General features: G+C 39.7%; 3 protein-coding genes across 3 annotated transcripts; 1 reads left to right on the top strand and 2 right to left on the bottom strand.

Annotated features, from left to right (window-relative positions):
* On the bottom strand, positions 1717 to 5589 carry LOC109849301 (replication protein A 70 kDa DNA-binding subunit B). The gene is made up of 12 exons (XM_020419108.1): positions 5319 to 5589; positions 4381 to 4527; positions 4147 to 4302; positions 3807 to 3984; positions 3441 to 3711; positions 3243 to 3345; positions 3034 to 3158; positions 2878 to 2956; positions 2653 to 2797; positions 2407 to 2567; positions 2194 to 2314; positions 1717 to 2094 (listed from the first exon to the last, which is right to left on the bottom strand). The coding sequence occupies exons 1-12, from the start codon at positions 5453 to 5455 to the stop codon at positions 1900 to 1902; spliced, it is 1818 nt and encodes a 605-aa protein (XP_020274697.1). The 5' UTR covers positions 5456 to 5589; the 3' UTR covers positions 1717 to 1899.
* LOC109848868 lies at positions 6670 to 10810 on the bottom strand. The gene is made up of 3 exons (XM_020418581.1): positions 10553 to 10810; positions 7061 to 7560; positions 6670 to 6960 (listed from the first exon to the last, which is right to left on the bottom strand). The coding sequence occupies exons 1-3, from the start codon at positions 10801 to 10803 to the stop codon at positions 6947 to 6949; spliced, it is 765 nt and encodes a 254-aa protein (XP_020274170.1). The 5' UTR covers positions 10804 to 10810; the 3' UTR covers positions 6670 to 6946.
* On the top strand, positions 12484 to 15964 carry LOC109848869 (protein CHLORORESPIRATORY REDUCTION 7, chloroplastic). Its single transcript, XM_020418582.1, has 3 exons — positions 12484 to 12583; positions 12831 to 12967; positions 15516 to 15964. Exons 1-3 carry the CDS (start codon positions 12541 to 12543, stop codon positions 15786 to 15788), a joined length of 453 nt encoding a protein of 150 aa, XP_020274171.1. The 5' UTR covers positions 12484 to 12540; the 3' UTR covers positions 15789 to 15964.

The raw sequence follows: 22782 nt of genomic DNA, 5'->3' as shown, positions 1-22782 counted from the left end.
TTATATTGTTTTCTTTATAGAAAGAAAATCATGGGAATCAGCTTTATAAAGTCCTATGGCTTTTGAGTTCCATAACCCCTATCTTAATTGTAATTAACACCATGTAATAACTCTACTGAAACTCAGTTATAACTTTTCATATTCTTTTTTTTTCACTAATTGAGAAAGAACGATTCTCTACATCAGTATTCTTCTTGATTGTTATTGTTACAATCTTGTTGATTGTGGTTTGATTTCGAGGTTGTGGAGATCATAATAGGGGAGTAAAATTGCTAACAATTTGTCTTCTTTATTATCAATAGGAATTTTCTCTGTTGAGAAGTCAACATGGGATGCTTTACTAGGAAATTTTTGATGACATCTAATTATAAGGTTATCCAAAAAGCCAGCAACCCGGATCCGGCCTGGTTTTTTCTAGGCCTGAAAAAAGTTCGGAAAAACAGGATCCGACTAGGTTCCGAAACCGGGTCCAAGTACCTTCGCTAGTGCCCGACTCTGACTTGACCCGATCCAAGATGTCATGACACCAGGTCATGTACCTTGGGCCGGGTCCAGGCTACTCAAACCCAGCGCTCCTTGACAGCTAGAAACCTAGCTGCTGGGACCAGGTCTAGGTCAAAAACTAGGGTTGACCCGGGCCAAGCCCTCGCCAAAGGCTAAAAAACTAGCTATTGGGACCAGGCATCCACGCCCGGTCCAGTTAGAGCAAACCCAAAACGATCATAAATAGCTATTTTTGGGTCATTTGACCAAAATATCGTAAAAACGAATAAAAAAAGGTCAAATTTTGAGGGTATCTTGGGTCATTTGTGACCTAAGTTACATCTATTATTGCAAAATATCTAAATTTTTTTACAAAAAAATCACAAATTTCTATTACAAAAAAAATCACAAATTTCTATTACAAAAAAATCACAAATTTCTAACCAAAACAACATAAAATCCGAAAATAAAGTATCAAGGCCAGCCCGATGCCCGGTCTGCACTTGGTCTTGGCCCGATAGATATAGGCTGGGTCTGAGCAGGGTGTTTTGCCCAATCCAGATCCAGATTTCCATGCCAAGTCAAGCATTTGGACATGTTTTCCAGATAACTATTTTGAGGCATGACCTTTTTCAACCGAAGTGCTTATTTGCTATAATTGCTACTTTCATGGTCGTCAGGTTCACCGTTCACCATTAACAGGCTTTGAAAAAGAATAGTGCTTTGTCTTCTCACTTTTTTCTATTCAGTTCATGTTTACCATGGCAGTTAAAAAGTTTTTCTGACTAATTTTGATGCAATCAAGTTTAACAATTAAAAGGTTAGGTGAACAAAGATTTATCCACTTTAATAGATACTAGCTTTCTTATATCGGAATGTTGGATATGTATTATCATCTCATTTAACAAAATAAGCTACCTAAAGATAAAAAATGATGAGATCAATCTAGTTGATGTAACGAACAAGATTAGATGAGTCTCATTGTTACTCCATTCACTCAGTGGTTCATTCATATGAATGTGCTTTTTATTCTCTATGTAATATTACCAGCTAGCCTTGTAAAGTTTTCATAAACATAAGCTCCTTGTAACCAGTCTGCTATATTAGCTAATACTCAAATATCTCAGTTCACTGTACCAGGTAGCAGAATCAACTCATAAGCAAGAACCTAGGTAGCATCTAATAGTAGTACGCATAATAATATAATAAACATATTTCTGAGAAATAAACACATTTCATAAGATATGCGCACTGAGGATAAACTTCACCGGTGTATGCTACACCGAGCAAGAAAACCTACAAGTTAATTAGTTCCATGTTTCATCCAAACTTCTGAAGAAAACAACATTAGGTAAGAATTTACCATTTTACACATCAAAAACTAGTTTAACTTAACAATGGCAGTAAACTCTTTATTTAAGCAACAGCCATCTTTGATATTTCTTCAAGCAGATATCTTGATTCTGCAGAGTAATCAACCGGGGATTGAGACCTCACTGTTATCCTCTGCCTTTTCTCACTCATATATTCAGTCTGAGCAACACTAACTCGAAACAAATGATGAGTCCACATAGCCTCTTTTAGCTTGAGTTGGTATCTATCTTCCCCTTCCTGAATACAGACATTTAATTTTTACGACGAGGTTACCACATGCATTTAAGAAAACAACATTAAATTTCCAAAACTTTCCAAATTAAGTGGAAATTTTACCTCAGTTTTTATTCTATCAAGTTCATCTGCACTGCATCCTATGATTTGCTCTGCCTGCTCATTGAAACAAGAAACCCAAGCTTCACCAGACGGATCAGAAACCTTCATTACCATGATGTATCTGATATAAAAAAGAACATATTTAAATTTAGTACCAGTAGTTACTCATGGAATTGATGTATTATATTTTTATCACAAAGATTACTTGTATACCTCAAAGAGCAAGAATCATCATTCTTTTGGCATGCTTCGCACCAATAACCAGACCCAATAGCTTCAGTAACCTTTTTGTTGCAGGTCTTGCATGCTCGATACCACATTGTATGGTCTTGCTTGATTAAACTAATGTAGACATTTAAACTAAAAAAGACAGGCTGTTTGCAGAAAAGAAAAAGTTTAGTAAATGATTATCATGCAGAATAATCTTTATTGTTTGACTCCAAAAGAATGGCCTAATACCTTATCCTGACCCAAGGTTGGGTCACTGGTAATATGAGAAAGGAACACTCTATCAGAGTACATGGATCTTAATCCATTCTTTGAGGTGGAGCTAACACCGGAACCAACAGATGCCATTGAAGTACCTTTACCCTCAGAATCATACCTGTTCATTGGAAAATTTCGATAAGAGTGTTTCTGGATACCAAAAGGTTAAAAAAGTCACATTTGAGACAGATATCTCACCAAGATCTAAGCTTCTTCGTCTCGGGTAAGTCAGGATTTATAGTTACAGTACTCTTGCTCAATGTAGACAGTGATACACCTAGAAAAGGTATTACACTTGAATTAATTGTATTGGAGATTTTTTAGTACTTACATGTGATATCACAATATTCATACCTTGAAAATCTCCTACTTTGAGAGATTTTATTGCTACAACTGGGGATTTGTCAACCATATCCAGTAACTCCTGGCCTACTTCCGTAGCTAGATCATTCCACAGGGACACTGTCACAGTTTTATTTCTGCATTTGATTTAAGTGCAAATTGAGTAAAGAATATACAACTGGATTAACTATAAATTAGAAATGAAACAAAAAATTGCTTACGATTCGTCTGCTATTGTGATGTCACGCTTTGGGATGGTTTCATTGTTGCTCTTCCTTCGAATGCTCATGGTAGGAGAAACATTTTGCACAATGCCAATTACATCTACAGGTAAAAGAGAAATTTAAACAAAATTATAAATAGAACCCAAAGAATTTTCAGAATTTCCCAAGGAAGATATAGCTAAAATGACTTATTACCGACAACCTCCCTCCCATTAACATAGGATCCAAGTTGATCAATCTTCGCAAAGTTATATTTTGTTTCTGGAATGAAAGACCCTTCTCCAGCTGCCTCTTCAACTATAGAGTTCTCATTTAAGTTCATCTCATAGTCATTTCGAACAGTTTTAAACTGTTTGTTTGCAAGCCTAAGAGTTCCTTTAGAAATGTAGTAGACCTTTCCCAATTCAAATATAGGATAAAATTTCTTTGCAGCTTCATTAAACATGGTGGCTTGTATCTGGGTACCCTGCACAATAACAACAAGAAACAAATCAATGATATATAATAATGAAAACAAAAGACATGCGTCCATGGTCCAAGAAAAAAATTAATTAAACTTACATCTTCATCAGTTAGTTCAACATTGAACACAGAACCTTCTCCCCTGGCATTTTTATATGAACGCAGATTGCCCTTATTAGTGACACGAACTTTTATGGTCCAGATACCTTGATAAGGGTTCAAAGAAACAAGAGGATGGACTCTTCTAGTCATAGCCATTCGCGCAACAGGGGCAGAACTGAGATGAAATTTAGAGCAATTATGAATAAAATCGAAGTGTACATACGCATGAAATGCTATTCTATGATGAGGCGCTAAACTTATAGCTGTCACGACAAATAATTCATAGATCACATAACAGAGAAACTTTAATTTTATGCTTCGAAAATAAGTAACTTACTTCCCACGTTGTTCATGAACAATCTGCGCTGCTGATTTGGCTACGATTTCCTGTTTGGGTTTTAACACAATCCCGGTGTCTTCCTTTTTCACTTCACTTTTGATTTCAGCTTCAAGTGCAGGAGAAACTACCTCACATTTTGTGACTATCAAGGCCCTGTATAGGGAAGAGAGTCAGTGACTATTTAATGAATCCATTAATAAATCTTAAGAGTATGTTCGAATATTGAATTACTTGTCAGGTTGGTTGGGGATAGAATTGCAAGTGTAATCGAGAATTCGTATCAGCCCAAGATTCTGAAGGTTTCCAGAATGGATTTCTGAAGCAAAGTGAGATGGAAGCATTGCCTTGAGTTTCTTATGTCCGTCGTTAGCCATGAAACTGCAAGAATGAAAAAAAGTATGGAATGGGTTTGAACGTGACATCAATACTGTGATCAATTAGACAACTTCAGTATAATTTACAGATATAAAAGAGGATTCAAAACTAGGCAAAATACTGCTTCAAGATTACATATGTAAACATCAGTCACTATAAATGTAAGCAAAAATAAAACCTAAGGAAATGGTAAAAAACATCATTCTTAACCATTAAAATAAAAATTGTCCTGGGCTCATTCCATAGGCTTCTTCACAAACTCAAGCAAACAGCTCGAATCAAACCTCAAGAGGGGAATAATTTAAGTAGGGCAGTTAAAGAACCAGAGCTACATCTAATCCCACATCACAAAAATCAGTGTCTAATGAGATTGCCAAGAATCAGTAGGCATATGGCAAACTACCAAAAATCCTGATCATCAGTATACACCTAAAATGTAGTAGCTTCAGAACGAGCGTCGATACACAACTCCAAAACGAGGCACTTTTTTAACCAGTTTACGAATCAAGATGGCAATCCGCCAACATCTATTTTAATGTAGTAATTTTAACAAACATCTCGTGTGCCTCAAATCTAACGGATCGAATATAAAAAGACAATGTTACCACTTTTTCTTGCAACATTTTAATCAATTATCTTCACGAATGCTCAAACTTTTAAACCCCAAAAATAATCTTTGTTCTCTGTCCAAAACCCCATCACTCAAAATGTCTAAATACTGCGAACACTACTGACCGAAGCTAGCAGTAGAAGGAACAATCAAGAGGAAAAATTAGAGGAAAAGGGATCTTTACGTGAATCGAGTGGTGCTGTTGCCGATGGGCTTGAGATCGACGACCTGAACGATGGTCTCCGGGATCTCCGACGGCACGACCGGCGATGGGTTTGAGAGAAGCTTAGAGATCGCATCGGGGGTCACTGATTTCCCCATGATTCAAGAAATTGCTAGGGTTTTTGAGGTCTCCTTTGACTGAGAGAAGAGGGATCTAAGAAATTAGAGAGGGAATAGAACAAAAATATGCTCTCTTTATTTTTTTTCGTTCTCTGTATATAGCAGATCTCGATTTGGCGGGAAATTTAGGCTAGAAAAGTTTCGACTTTGAGATTGTTCCCGCGGTTTCTTTTCAATTTTAATTCGGTGTTTATTTTTTTGTGGGTTTGAATTTTAAATTGTTTATTGCTAGGTAAAATTTGGCGGGAATTTAGGCGGCAAATCGAAACCCACGAGCTACACGGGCCGCATTACTACGTGAGCCAACTGTATTCATACTTTGTTCGGTTGCTGGATCAGCGCCCAGAAAGAAATCTAGAGCCCTAATTGAGTCCAAATCCCAATAATCCATCTAATACGGATTAATTAAATTCTCGTTTGTTAGAAATTAAATTAGAAATGATATATCTCTGGAGCATAAAAACAATTAGAGAATAATTACTTTTTTCCTTATTTTAGTTGATTTGTGGCTAAATATCAGAAACCCCCTTAACTTTGGAAGATTATCAGCCACAACTTTCAACATGTCAAAATAATAATAATAATAATAATAATAACCTTAAGTTTTGTAGCTATCAGAAAAACCCCTTTAGTTTATTTTTTTTATCAAAAAACCACCTTGTAGCATTAACTGTGATTTTTCACATGGTGGCAAAAATTACTCAAGAGTATGTTTTTTCTAGTGAAAATTGCGGCTCACACTTCTAATATTCTCTTAAAGGGTGTTTTCTGATAACCTCTAAAGTTGAGGAGGTTTCGAACGAAAAAAGTGGCCCTGGATTAATTTCTATTGATTAAGCTTACATCTCCGCCACCTACACAATTATTTTCCCAATTCATATCACCACATTCTGAAAACATATATCTATCTTGATATGGATATTCTAAAATGTTAAATAACCAAATCACAAAGTTTAAGACTTCGGATAAATTCTAAGTAGTAGACGTATGCCTATACATTAAGATATTGTAAATTGAATTTAGCAAAAGTTTTCACCATCACAAACATCAGACACCTATTTTAAGTTCAGGGATACAACATCAAATTAGCTTGAAACAATCTTCTCTTGTGGCAGGAGAGGGGGTACGCTACAACATTTCCAATCTCAAGAGTATGGAAATCCATAAAAAAGACTAACTGAACTTTGTACATGGAGGAAAAAATAGGCAAAGACCAGAGACTTTCATGATCATTTTATATACTACCATTCAATTTGAAATTTGTATCGGTCTACAATTGAAGATCACATATGTAATTTTTATAGATACAAACCCGTATCATACAGTGACCATGACGATCCAATCACTTGAATGAACCACGCACAAAATGAACTCAGTGATATCTTCTGCACAGAATGCTGACATTCTAATCACGACATTTCCATCACTAATGCCTTCAGACTATGTGACTACAGAGCACAGGGATATCTTCTAGCTCGATCCATCTATCACATTAAAGCCAGAATTTAGAAACAAACACTATGCATAGGGAAACATTTAGGAGGTAGACAGAGAATTTAGAACAAAAGGTCATAAAAACTTTACCTTGCAAGAGCTCAATCACCGTACATGTCCTCCTATTATGTCCAATTTGGTTACATCGAGTACAATGAAGGGGTCTTACCTCCTTGCTATCACTCATCCTAGCCCGTTTATTTCTGGGGGGATCATGTATTTCACCCCACGCTTCCATATCATTCTCAGATACATGATCATAATCATTCTCTACAGGCACAGTATCCCTGCCCGATTCAGATCTCAGGTCTTCCAAAGCCTTTTCGCGACCAAGGAAAGCCCGCTTGTATGTAATAAGCACACCATACTCTCGATGGATATCATTCAAAATTTCTCTTGGTTTATAGTTTCTATTCCTTCGAAGTTTTTCCCTTATGCAGTTGGCTATCCACTTCGCAGTTGCCTGTTTGTGGCGGGCATCTCCTGATCTTGCACATGAGTGCTCTGGGGTTAATGTTCGTATCCTAAATGTGTTCACCTGTGGGAGTTTTGATGCATGCACTCGCCATGAACACCCTTCAGCAGCACATCTGTCAAAAAAAAAAAAACCCCCACCGTCTAAGCAAAGAAATATGATAAGAAACACAACTTTAGCTAGATTGACACAAAATACATCACGCTGAAAAGAAACCAAAATCCAATAACTAACTACACACAAGAGGATATAGATAAAAACGGGACACAACAAAATTGTAAAAGGTAGGTACAGGGACACAATTATATACATGTATTGAAATTAATAATTCACTTAAGAATGGTTATAGCTTTTCATTCTCATGTTATGACAATTAACATTCCCATGTCACTTTTATATTCCTTCTATGATATAGATTATACATTGGAAACCCACTCGTTTTTTGAACAAGATACCCAAATAACCTTAAAATTACAATTCTGAACTAAGTACGAATTGAAATGCACCCGTCCAATGAAGTGTAGGACATACACATATACACAAGGAGTGTTCGAGGAGTATCGGTGTCCAATATGGGTATGATACATGATAGAACTGTCCAAGGAGTCCAGTAGGTGTTGGGTATGGGTATGACTTTAGGATAGAAGTACCGAGGTAACGTAGGTTGCTTCTAGCAACCTTAGTATATAAAGAATGTGCACAAACTAAACGGGACAGCATTCTATAATGAAACTAAGATACAGGCTGGGAGCCTAATCAGAAGTTCATGAGTATGGATCGAAGGAAGATGACGCTAATATATTGACAATGGAGGCAAACATTAACACTTATGGCCATGAAAGGACCTTATTAAATGTGTTAATAGGCAGGGCCTCTGCTGAATGTCACCCACAGTGAGACATATTAAATGTTGGGCAGCCTATTTCTTTCCCAGAGATGGCAGATAAAGGAAGTTACAGGTTGGGATTTACAAGGAACACCCAAGATAGCAAAGCGTGTAATATGGTGAAAATATTGGCTTAATTCATTATCGGACACGGAGGATCGTGTTAGTGAAGGAAGATTTTCATTGGCGCTGATATATTGACAACGGAGGTAGTCACTTGTGGGCAAGAATACACAACGTGTTAATAGGCAGGGCCTCAAGTGCTAACTGTTTCCCACATTAAGGCAAATTAAATATTTGGTGAGTTAATTCTTATCCAGTGTTGGCAGATAAAGATTGTAGGTCGGGATTTACAAACAACGCCCGAGATAGTAAAGCGTCTAATATGGTAAATCTTGCCTTACTTCCTTACCAGACATAGAGGATCATGCCATTATCATTAGGATGGCATAAAAGGAATTGGTGAGCATTTAAAAAGAAAATGGAGAAGAATAATATAGCCATTGTTATCGAGGCGCAAGGCGCAATGCGTGGTGCAATGCGGGGCGCAATGCGGGGCGCAAAGGCCCCTTAAGCGCACCATGCGCAAGGCGCACAACGATGCGCGCGCCTCACTGAATTGAGGTACACAACTCAAATTAATATTTTCCAACATAAGACAAAGAAGCATATAAGCAACATGTTTATAAATTGTCACATAAAAAGACCAAGAAATATAATTTCACCTACTATATAAGGAAAGAGTCTTAATTAGCATGCATAACATAGAGAAGTTTATAAGTTTCCACAAATCACAATACAAGATAATCTCCAACATAAGCAAAAGTCTATAAAACAAAACAAGCAAGTAACAAATAAGAAATATGTATTTTTATTTAAAATATGATATATGTATTTTTAAGTAACAATTAAGTGATTAAAAAAACATGACTGTTTATAATTTTCTAGTTAGCATTCTTAAATGCTATTTGCTAGTTAACATGAAAAGATGGAGAACGAAGGTAACATTACATATTTACATGTTCATAATTTTCTAGTTAGCATGCTAATTAGAGAAGAAAGTTATAATTAGCAAACAAGTATACTAAATTACTAATTACTGTTTCCTTTTTATAGGTTAAACATGAAAATACGGAGAATGGATTAGCAACTAGCAAGAAATAGTCTATTACGTGATGTAAATATGTAATATGTAAATTATTTTTTAAAAACAGAAGAAAGAGTCTATTACATGACGCATGTGTCAAGTGCACGCGAGGCGCGCGCCTCGTGTGCGTCCAGCGTCCCGCCTTTGGTGCGGGGCGCAATTGTTCCAACCTGCAGCGCCCCGTGCCGGGGGCGCGCGCCTCGATAACAAAGGTAAACTAGATAAAGGGCTACCAGGAACTGGACAAGGTTCTTACGAAGTTAGGATGGAGTCACATAGAAGAAAGCCAAGAAAGTGAGCAAGGTCATTGAATAGACATGCAACAGAAGGAGGTTCCTGCAATTTACCATATGATTATGGACGGTTTATCATAAAGATGTCACAATAGCAGTTTCTTGATTTGTTAATTGGCAACTACTCAAACATGCTCAAAGTGGGGGCTTGAATAAGGGTTGTAACCTTGAGCAGAATTTATTATAAATGATTCAAATTATAGGCACAGCACATTTTTTTTGTTCAATAACAAAAACACATAGACTAATCTCCACACACACACACACAAAGCACCACTTATAGTATCTTTCCCACTACCACGAGAAAATAAATTTCTAGTTTATTATCAAACTTCGCAGAGGTCTTAGCAGACATGAACGATGACCTGTCATTTTCTTTTGATAGGATGGCTCCTTTGTACATTCAAAGTACATTTCGTTTATAAAAGTTTTTCATAGCTTCCGCAACAAGTAACATATACAACAATCCCATAGCATTTGTTTGTTTTCTCACTCCAATTACAAAGAAATAAACATGCTACTTAACATTGCGTATGTAATATAATTGATCAAGGAGCATTTAATTACTCAGAGAGATAGATATTATGGAGAAGCTATTGATCTCCATTTGGTCTTGATCCTTTTATGGAAATGAAATGCATGTAACTAAATATCTTGATAGCTAGCATGCATAAATTTGCAATCAAATTCCTAAGTTGCATATTGAAAAGATAAAGAAATATAATTGTCATCCGTCTACATAGAATAGGATACCAAAACAATTTAAGAAGTCAAGAAAAACCTGGCAGTGACACGTCTCTGATCCGATCGGATTATGTGAAGCTCAAAGTTTGTAGCAATGGCAGCGCTGGTCAGCGCATTGCGAAATGTCTGAACATCCTCATACTCCTGTCCTACTACAAGAGACTGAGAGTCTCTCCCAAACATCTCTTTGGATGTGCTGTGCACAACCAATGCCTGATTTCTTGCATAATCTCTTCTGAAAGATTTCACAGAAGTGCTTGGCAGCGAGTCCTGAGCTGTCCAAAGCATCTTCCGATCGCTAAGATATTGATGCTTCTCTGCATTATTAATTTTCCCGTGAGTGATACACTTCGACATCTCAACCCAAGGAGTTATAGAAAAGTATAATGTAATGGAATATTAAACAATGATAAGCTTAATTTGATGAAGTGACATTAGCTAAATAACCCATGAGCAATGAAGATTAGAAGGGGAAAAAAGTTGAAAATCAATTATGGTTGTGATTTAGCTGATAGAATAGCATGAATTTGTAGTAACAAAAAAATCCTGAACTCACCTGCAAAATTTATTGTGAGATCACAGATGTTCTATTATATAGATACTTTCAACTATGAGATTAGACTTCTTTTGGTGAATTTATTTTTTTCGAACAAACATTTCATAACATGGTAAAGGAATATTAAGCATTTATAAGCTTAAGTTTATGAAGTGACATTAGCAAAATAATCGACGAATAACCAAGAATACAAAAAGCAAAGTCTGAATATCAATATATGAGGGTTATGCTTTAGCTGATATAATAGCTCGAATTTTTGTAACAAAAGAAAATTTATGAGCCTACCTCCAAATATGTTATGTGGTTACAGATTTCTTATTAAATAAATACTTTCAGTTATGAGATTAAACTTCTTTTGATGAATCTATTGATTTAAAACCAATATTTTCTAACTTACTAAAGGAATATTAACTGACGATAAGCTTAAATTTAGGAAATGACATTAACAAAATAATGTACGAATAACAAAGATTAGAAAAGAAAAGTTTGAACATATGAGGGTTGTGATCTAGCTGATTGCATATTTTGCACTGTAGTCACAAAAATAAATTATGAGTTTAGTTTCAAAATCTATTATGATATCACATATGTTCTGTTAAAATTGACACTCTCAATTATGAGATTAATCTTATTTTGGTCAATTTATTTATTTCAAAACTACATTTAATAACTTATACTCTCTTATAGAATTGATTTATCAATAAATTGATAAATATGAAGAATTGAACTATCACCATCAAAAGCAACTAAAGACGAAACTTATCTGCGGAAAAAAAATCGTGCGGAATCCTAAATAAATACCTCACACAATTGGCTGCAATCGAATCAAGAGCATGCAAATTATCATCAGCCTCCTCCTGAATCGCAATCTCATAATCATAATCATCATTATCACTGTAACTCCCCCTACGATTGAACAAAAAGATCGAGATTTTTCGATTTGGATCGAACTCCTCGATCATATTCCTCACATCATCATCATTCTCCACCGAGATTAGTCGATGATCAAGAGATCCATCAGGGAGCTGATACCTAACATCGACCGAGCTCGAATCTCCATCGGAGACCTCCGCCATCTTCGAGATCAGCGATCGGAAGCTCGAGCTCCGATCGATTGAAACCAGCCGAGTTTTCCCGCCTAAATAGAAGGGCTTCCCTTGTTCCCTCACGAGTTCGCCTCCGAAGGTGCAGAGAAGCTTCACTTTCTCCTCTCCGCCCATCAAAAACCCTAACCCTAACCCTAATTCTTCGCCGGGGAGGGGAGGTGCATTTAGGGAAGAAAATGTGAGGCCGGGGAGATTTCGGATCTTTAATTGGAACAACCGGGTTACTGTGGGGACAGTTTGTAGGGGCAGATTGGGAACGGAAGTTTTGGAACGTTATCGGTTGGGGATAAAATGGGAAGAGTTTTGTTTGTGTGTATAAATGATGCGGGGATTGAGAAGGGATAAGGGGTTTGAAAACTTGTTATGGGGGGAGCTGCTCATCTCTTGAGCTACGGAATGCTGCCAGGTAATAAAAATGTAAATTTCTTCCAAAATTTGATTATAGTTTGAAAGAGAATGAATAATTTTGTCTACTTTCTTTGCACTTAGATATTGTTGCTTTTATGGATAAAGCCAATAAATTGGAAATTTTAAATAAATGCATGAGCGGGTAAGATTTCATGTTTAATCCGCTTAGCTTATTATGTTATTGATCATGGTGAGGTATGATTATATGCTGAAGATACGATTATATACTCTTTGTATAATTGCAGGCAAACAGTTGCCAAGCTTCTGCAGCGAAACTCCACTATTTGCAAAAAATGTGATATCCGGAGCTGATAACATACTCAGCAGCAGGACTAGCCTAGAATCACAACAAATGGCGCCGAGCAATAAGTATCGGATGAAGGTAAACGATCTCCTCTTTTTATCTTCAACCCTGTCACGTTGAGAATCTGCCATGAATGGTGGATGCTCGGTCATAATATATAAGATTCTCCATGACATTTTAAAAATTGGAATAAGATAGTTATGACCCGTGGACGTTCATACAATTGGTAAGACAGTCAAATTTCAGGTGAAAATATCCAAATATGATAGGATTAAATGTAGGTAAGTAGGATAACGCTTACATTATGTTTATATCGTCATGAAACTAGCTGAACTGGGAGCTGGAATATCATAGGTCCTCCCCATATGCTTGTGAGGGGCCAGCAGAACTAGGCATCGCGTACAAATTAACGTTGATGTATGGTGCATTGAACATAGGTTAATTCATGAAACATCAGATTTCATCAGATCACCTGAACCCTTTTCTTCACAACAACTTTGGTTATTTTATGAAGTATGGCTCAAAGTTAAGGTTATCTTAACTAAGTTTTTGTGATTAATTAACTGTAGATATCAACATATTCAATTGGTGCAATGTCTTAGAAATTACCCAAGAAGATGATTTCAACAGCTAAAGGCTCGACAGGACGGAGGAGAAAGAGCTCAATTTTCTAATGAAAGAGGAGATCGAGAAGAATGCTATTGCCATGTGCTTTAGCCTCAATCCGTTCCTCTCTTTATATAGAACTCATGTTAGTCTGTTACACCCATCAATTCATCCACTTATTAAAATTATTGTTTCTCTGTCAACAAATAATACTGAAATTGTAATTAAAACTTAAATAAGGAACAATTAAAAATAGAGAGAGTGCAAGTTAAAAGGTCTATGAGCTTCCTGTGTGTCACGTTACGCTATAGCTGCATGTGTGATATTTGGTAAAGAAGTAATGATCATCTTGGGAGAGTAGAAGTGGTTTCAATATAAACCCAGACTGAGTTACTTCTGTATCAAAAGTAGGACAAGAATTAGACTCAAAATAAACAACAAAACAAAACAATAATTAGATAAAGATCAATTTTTCGTCGACCGTATATAAAAGAATAATTTGAATCTTGGGCACCAAAAAGCATGAGAACATGATATGCAGGTTGGTGAATCTTACATTGTCAATTCGCCCGTGGTAGCTTCTCATTTTGTATCATCTTGATGTTAATTGTTACAGCCTGTAGGAGATGAGGATTTCTATGTTTTCTGTTGATTAACTAGTAAAACCATCCAAAAATATGCATCAATTTATCAAATTAGCAGATTAATTAGAGCTCTATAGTCATGTTCACGCTAGCTGGAGTTACTAAGGATTGATCTCATGTCTCACAACTGCAGCCAGCTTCACTGTTCCTCTCACGTAGTCAAATTCCTCGATCGTTGCCATAACCCTCAAAAGTCAAAACTTCATGTCTTCGCCCATCAAGAGCATAAAGTCATCCCGACTGAGTACATCATGGATCCCGATTATTGTAGGAATGTTATTTGGTTGACATAGTGCAAACCATGAATGCATCTTGCACTATAAATAGGAGTATCTCTCCAAATATCAGTGCTTTCAAACAAGAATTATTAGTCGCGCTTGTTTCTACTATATTGAACCTTCATCACAATGGGTCCTAAACCGTATCCATATCCGATGAAATATCTGTAACCGTATCCGTTAGGATACGAATATGGTTACTCAAATCTATAACCAATAGGATATAGTTACATATATGATTTTGTAGTGAAATATCCGTATCCATAGTCGAATACATATTAGTCATACTCTTACGATAGTTTTGATTTTTAGATTATGGATTTGTGGTTAATTTTGATGGATCAAGATATTTTCAGTTATAATAAACATATTAACAAACTCTTTTTGTATCACACGAACTGTATTTTCCTCAATAATGTCTAGTTTTCTCATATCCGTTTTGTATCCGCATGCATATCCACTTATATATCCGCGTGTATATCAGTAACCATTCCGATTTTAGCGGATATGAATATGAATTTTCCTTACCAAGGTATATCCATATTTGTATCCATTTCCGAGATGGGTAAACCGATATGGATATGGTAAGCATCATATCCGAGCCGTATCCGAACCGAATGCACCCTTATTCACCATCAGACCAACTTGCCAACCAGAAGATTATATCCCAACCGCTGGCGATCTTTCATTCGATAAATCTAGAACTGCATTTTCGGGAACACCCTTTATTAACTTGAATGCTAGTTGTTTCTTTTATCAACTCCATACTTGGATATTGGTGACTAATTGCATATCTCCCATCCACACGTCAGAAAAAAAGGTACTTCGACATTTTCATTCAATTTAGAGGATCACAGTTACATGCAGTTTCTTTTTTCGTTAGTCAAGCCTAACAGCTATTTTATAGTTTATTTCTTACAGAAAATATAGCAAAAGAATTCTGATCTATAGGTTAGATATTTCAATTTACCATCTTACATGATCACTTTGACTGTTTGACACTTTATCAACAGTTGGAATAGAGTATTATCTTGTTGATCATATTAGTGTCCAATTAAGTCAATAAAGCATAGCTTCTACTGACTAAGAGCATATCAGGTTCATGCAGTTAGGAGGAGAAGAGCATATCTGAAATCAGACACTTACGTGCTGCTGGAACCTGGAAAAGCCGAAGAGTTTGTTACCGAGGAAGAACTAAAGCTTAGGTTGAAGACTTGGATAGAAAACTGGCCTTCTGATGAGCTGCCGCCCGATCTAGCCAAATTCGGTACGATTGATGATGTTGTTACTCACCTCATCAGGTCTGTTTGCGAGCTTGAGATCGATGGTGAAGTTGGCTCTGTGCAATGGTATCAAGTACAACTAGAATGAGATCAAGTCCAGCTCCAAAAATTAGCTTTAACTTCTTGTTACTAGATCCTCTTTAATATCATGTCAATTTTATGTAAATGCACAATTGAGAGCAGAATGTGAAGCTGTAACCTAAACCAATTTATATGTCAAATCTTTTTTGATAGAGGTATGAAATACTTTATTTTGTGAGTTTACTAATTAAATCTTAGTTTCTGACATTTTCCGAGGATTAGAGGTTTCTTGCTGTTTAATTTCATGTATATTGATTTTCTGAATGAAAAGTTGGATAACTGTCACCAGTTTCATTCAATTATGACACTTGTTTTCGAAGAATAATAAGGGCTAGCTTGCAAGTTACAAAATTTTAACCGGAACTTTGCATCAGAGTTCTTGCAGAAACTATTGGGAATTTCACTCTCCCCGCCTACTACAATATGCGCAACTCCGAAACCAACCCACAATCAACAAGATATAAAACGACCATAATCAAGAAAAAAAAGAACACCGAAATTTACGTGGTTCGGTCGACCAACTTCGATCTATATCCACGGGGCAACAACACGAGAAATTCACTATGTATCAGGGAGAACTACAAGAGAAACTACTCAACTCCCTGTGGAGAAATCAGGAAAAGAATCAGAAAAACCAGAAAAACTGGCATAAGTCGACTCATGCACAAGGCTAAGTCGACTTATGGTAAGTCGACTCATTAGTGTGCACGAGTCGACTTACGATCTGCAGCGGAGTTGTGATTTTTTCCTCTGCCAAGTCGACTTATAATGTCTGTTAAGTCGACTTATGAAGTCCTCTCCTGTTGCTGTTTTTTCCTCTGCCAAGTCGACTTACGCCCTCTGTTAAGTCGACTTATAGCGGGTTTTTTGCATACGCAGGTTTCCTATTTGCAGTCTAATTGGGTTTTTGTTTTGGTATAAATAGGGAAACGATTTGAGAGGGTTTAATATCAGAGATTAAGGAATCTTTTGAGCATTGTGAGAGGGAGATATTGTGAGCAAGGTGAGATCTTTGGTTGAGGGTTAGTTTGAGAGAATTTGTGTGATTGTAACCCTTTGTACTCTCCTTGATTTAGTGAAATCTCCCCATCCTCTCCCCGTGGACGTAGGCAAATTGCCGAACCACGTATATCTCTGTGTTTGGATTGATTTGGCGTTATTGGTTGGATTTGTGCAAGAGTTTGGCTTTCTTCGACTTGTGATCACAGGTTCGTTGTGAGTTCGTGCAAGGCTTCCGCAAAGGCGCGCGACAAGTGGTATCAGAGCTCAGATTCAGATCTAGGGTTTTGGATTAGGTGGAGGAAGATTCAGTTTGAAGCTTGGTTCTTGGAGTTCTAGGCTTTGGTGGAGTTAGGGTTTGAAGTTGCCGTTGAAGATCTCGCTTTCCTCGTGTGGTTAGGAGTTCTATTTGGAATCCAATCTAGGGTTCAGTTGGGTAATTTCTTATTCTTTCAAAGTTTGGATCTTTCTCTACAATTTGGAAGTTGTGATTATGGGTGAAGTAATTGGTGAAAGCAGCAAGATGACAGGCACAGTTCAAGTGGGTTTTCAGAACACTAAGATTAGTGTTGTGAAATATGACGGCAAGATCAATTTTGGTTTGTGGATGAGCGACGTACAGGATGCGCTCAATGCTCAAAATCTGGAGGAGACCATCATGGTCGATGTGAGGCCACCTAAGTATGAAGAAGCGATATGGGAAAAGATGAATCGAAATGCTTGCGGGGTGATCAGGTCCTGTTTGGAACAGGAGCTGAAATACGATGTGATTGGGGTGACGTCTGCGATGAAGATGTGGGAAATTCTCAACAATAAGTACCTTACGAAGAGTGTTGAGAACCGGTTGCACTTGCTGCGAAGGTTATTCAGATTCCAGATGTCCAGAGGTACCTCGCTTGCGGCTCATGTGAACAACTACACTAAGTTGTTGTCGGACTTGGCGAACGTGGATGAGAAGATCACAGATGAGTACAAGGCTATTATTCTTTTGGGCTCCTTACCGGATGAGGAGTATGATACCTTCGTGCTTACGTTGCTGAACGGGAGATCTTCTATCACTTATAGTGAAGTGACTAACGCATTGACGAACTATGATTTGAGGAGGAAGGATAAGGAGACTTCCCGCGCTAGTACTTCAGGAGAGGCCTTGTCGGCGAGAGGTAGAAGCTCATATCAGAAAGGTGGAAACAGAGGGAGGTCAAAGTCAAGAGGTCGTCACCAGCTTGGAAAGAATCAATGTGCATTCTGCAAGGAGCAGGGACATTGGAAAAGAGATTGCCCGAAAGTCAAAGAAAAGGAGAATAGCAAGAATAAGGGCCCGAAGGCCAATGAGGTGAATGTTGCGAAAGGCGATGATTCCGATGATTCGAGCTTTTCTCTTTTGATTACTCCGGAGGTGAACCATTTGGATGCATCGGAGTGGATGCTTGATTCTGGCGCTACTTATCATGTGACTCCTAGGCGAGATTGGTTCTCATCATTTGAGAGACTCGATGGGGGTGTTGTGGTCATGGGAAATGATCAATCCTGTGGCGTTCGTGGGATAGGTACTGTGAGGATTCGGATGCACGATGGAGTAGTCCGTGAGCTGAAGGAGGTGAGATTCGTTCCTCAACTTAAGAAGAATCTTATCTCAGTGGGGGCTTTGGAGGCGAAGGGATTCAGGGTGACCTTTGAGGATGCTGTAGCAAAGGTTACTAAGGGATCTTTGGTGGTGATGAAGGGAGTCCGAAATCATAATTTATATTATCTGAAGGGGAGCACCGAGATTGGCCAGGTTGCTTCGGCGATTTCAGAGGCGGACATGAGCAGACTTTGGCACTACAGGCTAGGGCATACAGGTGAAAAGTCACTGCAGGCATTGTGCAAGCAGGGGCTTTTGAAGGGAGCCAAGAGTGGTAAAGTAGAATTCTGTGAGCACTGTGTACTTGGCAAGAAGACGAAGGTGAAGTTCGGGACGGCCATTCATAGGACGAGGGGCATCTTGGACTACGTGCACACAGATGTTTGGGGTCCCACTAAGACGGCATCACTTGGTGGTCGACATTGGTTCGTCACGTTCGTTGATGACTATTCTAGGCGATGTTGGGTGTACACCATGAAGCATAAGAGTGAAGTCCTAGATTTGTTTGTGGAGTGGAAGAAGAGATTGGAACTGCAGACTGGGAGAAAGATCAAGACGTTGCGATCCGACAACGGCGGCGAGTATACCTCAGACCCCTTTCTGCAGCTATGTCGAGACGAGGGCATAGAGAGGCACTTCACAGTTAGTCATACACCGCAGCAGAATGGGGTGGCAGAGAGATTGAATCGGTCTTTGCTGGAGAAGATTCGATGTTTATTGGCGCATAGTGGTTTGGAGAAGATCTTTTGGGCTGAGGCACTTTCTTATGCGAGCCACCTCATTAACAGGCTGCCTTCATCTGCGATTGAGGGGAAGACCCCTATGGAGATGTGGTCGGGAGAGACAGCACATGACTATGACCAGCTTAAGGTATTTGGTTGCCCTGCATATTATCATGTTAGAACTGATAAGTTGGAACCTCGAGCTAGGAAGGCCATATTTGTAGGATTCAAGCGTGGTGTCAAGGGATACAAGCTTTGGGATCCAGTTGATAAGAAGATTGTGCTGAGTAGGGACGTCACATTCGATGAGGCTTCTATCTTGAAGCTTCCCAGCTCTCATCAGGTGGAGAGCAACCCGACAGAGGAGATTTCGCAGGTGGTGGAGATTGATGCAGCTCCACAGAGTCCAGATAGTGCAGTATCCATGAGAGTGCCGACTGAGGTGACGCCAGGCGAGCACGACGGTGATGCGGAGGATACGGGTACTCATGAGCAGGATCAGGGACCGACGGCTCAGGTTCAGGATTCTATTGCGGCACGGAGACAGAGGAGAGACATACGGGTGCCAGCACGGTATGCCGACACAGTTGCATATGCACTTCCGGTGGAGAGTATCGATGAGATGGTGCCTACTACATTCAGAGAGGCCGAGCAGAGTTCGGAGGCTGATTCGTGGCAGGTGGCTATGCAGGAGGAGATGGAGTCTCTTCACAAGAACGATACATGGGAGCTTGTAGAGCTTCCAAAGGGGCGGAAGGCGATTGGGTGCAAGTGGGTGTACACGAAGAAGGAGGGCATTGAGGGCACTCCAGTGAGGTTCAAGGCTAGGTTGGTTGCGAAGGGCTATGCACAGGAGGAAGGTATTGATTACAATGAGGTTTTCTCTCCGGTGGTGAAGCATTCGTCGATTCGGATTTTGCTAGCTTTGGTGGCACAGTATGGATTGGAGTTAGATCAGTTGGATGTGAAGACAGCATTTCTTCATGGTGATCTTGATGAAGAAATATATATGACTCAGCCATTGGGATTCCGAGCTGCAGGGAAAGATAAGTTGGTTTGCAGGCTAAAGAAATCGCTATACGGTTTGAAGCAGTCTCCTCGACAGTGGTATAGGCGATTTGATGGTTTTATGCTTGGTCATTCGTACACTCGGAGCCAGTTTGATCCTTGCGTGTATTTTCGCAAGTTGAGAGGAGGTGCGTACATTTATTTGTTGCTTTATGTCGATGACATGTTGGTTGCTTCTAGTTCCAGGTCAGCTATAGATGAGTTGAAAGTTCAGCTTTCGAATGAGTTTGAGATGAAGGACTTGGGCGAGGCGAAGCGCATTTTAGGGATGGAGATCGGCAGAGATAAGAAGAAGGGCAGGATTTGTTTGACACAGGTGGCTTATTTGAAGAAGGTTCTACAGCGATTCCATGTTAGCATGGATACGAAGCCAGTTTGTGTACCGTTGGGAGCCCATTTGAAGCTTTCAGCTGGCCTTTCACCGAAGTCAGTTGAAGACCGTGAGTTGATGACGAAGACTCCATATGCGAGCGCAGTTGGGAGCTTGATGTACGCGATGGTATGTACGAGGCCGGATTTGTCACAGGCAGTGAGCATGGTGTCGAGATACATGCACGATCCAGGAGTGGGTCATTGGGACGCCGTGAGATGGATTTTGAGGTACATTAGAGGTACGCTCAATGTTGGTTTGGTTTATGAGCGGGACACTACAGGTGGGCAGCTATGCATTGGCTATGTTGATTCGGATTATGCCGGGGATTTGGATAAGCGCCGGTCTACTACGGGGTATGTGTTCACTTTGACCCGTGCGCCGGTGTGTTGGAGATGCACCTTACAGTCTACGGTGGCTTTGTCTACGACGGAGGCAGAGTATATGGCGGTTACGGAGGCTGTGAAGGAGGCTATTTGGCTTCGAGGACTTTTGGAAGAACTTGGTATATCGCAGCGATCCGTCACTATTCATTGCGATAGCATGAGTGCTATATATTTGGCGAAGAATCAGGTTTTTCATGCGAGGACGAAGCACATTGACGTTCGTTATCACTTCGTTCGGGATGTTCTTGAAGATGGCGATGTGGAAATTGTGAAAGTCCACACGAAGGATAATCCGGCAGATATGCTCACTAAGGTGGTTCCGAGCAACAAGTTTGATCATTGTCGAAACTTGTTGCACATTCGTAATTGTTGAGGCCGTTGGCGGCCATTTGGATGAACTACGGGCGGCTTGATCCCTTGGGAGAGGGGGTACGTAGGCAACCGCATTGGTGCAGCCGAGTTTAGAGAGACGACACATTGGTGCTCATGTTGGTGTCGGCTCAGTGTTGGGAACACTTCGCCGAGGTGGAGAATTGTGAAAACGGCGAAGGAATTGTGAAAAACGTGAAGAATAACTCAAAACAGGCTCCACCACACCCTGGTGTGGTGTCTGCCATGGGTGTGGTAGAATCTGGGTGTACACCATGAAGCATAAGAGTGAAGTCCTAGATTTGTTTGTGGAGTGGAAGAAGAGATTGGAACTGCAGACTGGGAGAAAGATCAAGACGTTGCGATCCGACAACGGCGGCGAGTATACCTCAGACCCCTTTCTGCAGCTATGTCGAGACGAGGGCATAGAGAGGCACTTCACAGTTAGTCATACACCGCAGCAGAATGGGGTGGCGGAGAGATTGAATCGGTCTTTGCTGGAGAAGATTCGATGTTTATTGGCGCATAGTGGTTTGGAGAAGATCTTTTGGGCTGAGGCACTTTCTTATGCGAGCCACCTCATTAACAGGCTGCCTTCATCTGCGATTGAGGGGAAGACCCCTATGGAGATGTGGTCGGGAGAGACAGCACATGACTATGACCAGCTTAAGGTATTTGGTTGCCCTGCATATTATCATGTTAGAACTGATAAGTTGGAACCTCGAGCTAGGAAGGCCATATTTGTAGGATTCAAGCGTGGTGTCAAGGGATACAAGCTTTGGGATCCAGTTGATAAGAAGATTGTGCTGAGTAGGGACGTCACATTCGATGAGGCTTCTATCTTGAAGCTTCCCAGCTCTCATCAGGTGGAGAGCAACCCGACAGAGGAGATTTCGCAGGTGGTGGAGATTGATGCAGCTCCACAGAGTCCAGATAGTGCAGTATCCATGAGAGTGCCGACTGAGGTGACGCCAGGCGAGCACGACGGTGATGCGGAGGATACGGGTACTCATGAGCAGGATCAGGGACCGACGGCTCAGGTTCAGGATTCTATTGCGGCACGGAGACAGAGGAGAGACATACGGGTGCCAGCACGGTATGCCGACACAGTTGCATATGCACTTCCGGTGGAGAGTATCGATGAGATGGTGCCTACTACATTCAGAGAGGCCGAGCAGAGTTCGGAGGCTGATTCGTGGCAGGTGGCTATGCAGGAGGAGATGGAGTCTCTTCACAAGAACGATACATGGAAGCTTGTAGAGCTTCCAAAGGGGCGGAAGGCGATTGGGTGCAAGTGGGTGTACACGAAGAAGGAGGGCATTGAGGGCACTCCAGTGAGGTTCAAGGCTAGGTTGGTTGCGAAGGGCTATGCACAGGAGGAAGGTATTGATTACAATGAGGTTTTCTCTCCGGTGGTGAAGCATTCGTCGATTCGGATTTTGCTAGCTTTGGTGGCACAGTAT

This window comes from Asparagus officinalis, chromosome 7, assembly GCF_001876935.1.
Source record: "Asparagus officinalis chromosome 7, Aspof.V1, whole genome shotgun sequence".
Lineage (NCBI taxonomy): Eukaryota > Viridiplantae > Streptophyta > Magnoliopsida > Asparagales > Asparagaceae > Asparagus > Asparagus officinalis.
The sequence above is the reverse complement of the archived record's forward strand: the minus strand, read 5'-3'. Positions and strand labels throughout refer to the sequence as shown.

What these genes read in the sequence shown, in the direction of transcription:
- LOC109849301 (XM_020419108.1), bottom strand. Translation starts at nt 5,455, where the DNA reads ATGGGGAAATCAGTGACCCCCGATGCGATCTCTAAGCTTCTCTCAAAC. An exon ending in TTGAACTAACTGATGAAGAT is followed by an intron (nt 3,712 to 3,806) that starts GTAAGTTTAATT and finishes GTTATTGTGCAG; the next exon opens with GGTACCCAGATACAAGCCAC. An exon ending in CAACCTTGGGTCAGGATAAG is followed by an intron (nt 2,568 to 2,652) that starts GTATTAGGCCAT and finishes TTCTGCAAACAG; the next exon opens with CCTGTCTTTTTTAGTTTAAA.
- LOC109848868 (XM_020418581.1), bottom strand. Translation starts at nt 10,803, where the DNA reads ATGCTTTGGACAGCTCAGGACTCGCTGCCAAGCACTTCTGTGAAATCT. An exon ending in CAGAGACGTGTCACTGCCAG is followed by an intron (nt 7,561 to 10,552) that starts GTTTTTCTTGAC and finishes TTTTTTTGACAG; the next exon opens with ATGTGCTGCTGAAGGGTGTT.
- LOC109848869 (XM_020418582.1), top strand. Translation starts at nt 12,541, where the DNA reads ATGGGGGGAGCTGCTCATCTCTTGAGCTACGGAATGCTGCCAG. An exon ending in GAGCTACGGAATGCTGCCAG is followed by an intron (nt 12,584 to 12,830) that starts GTAATAAAAATG and finishes GTATAATTGCAG; the next exon opens with GCAAACAGTTGCCAAGCTTC. An exon ending in GCAATAAGTATCGGATGAAG is followed by an intron (nt 12,968 to 15,515) that starts GTAAACGATCTC and finishes AGAGCATATCAG; the next exon opens with GTTCATGCAGTTAGGAGGAG.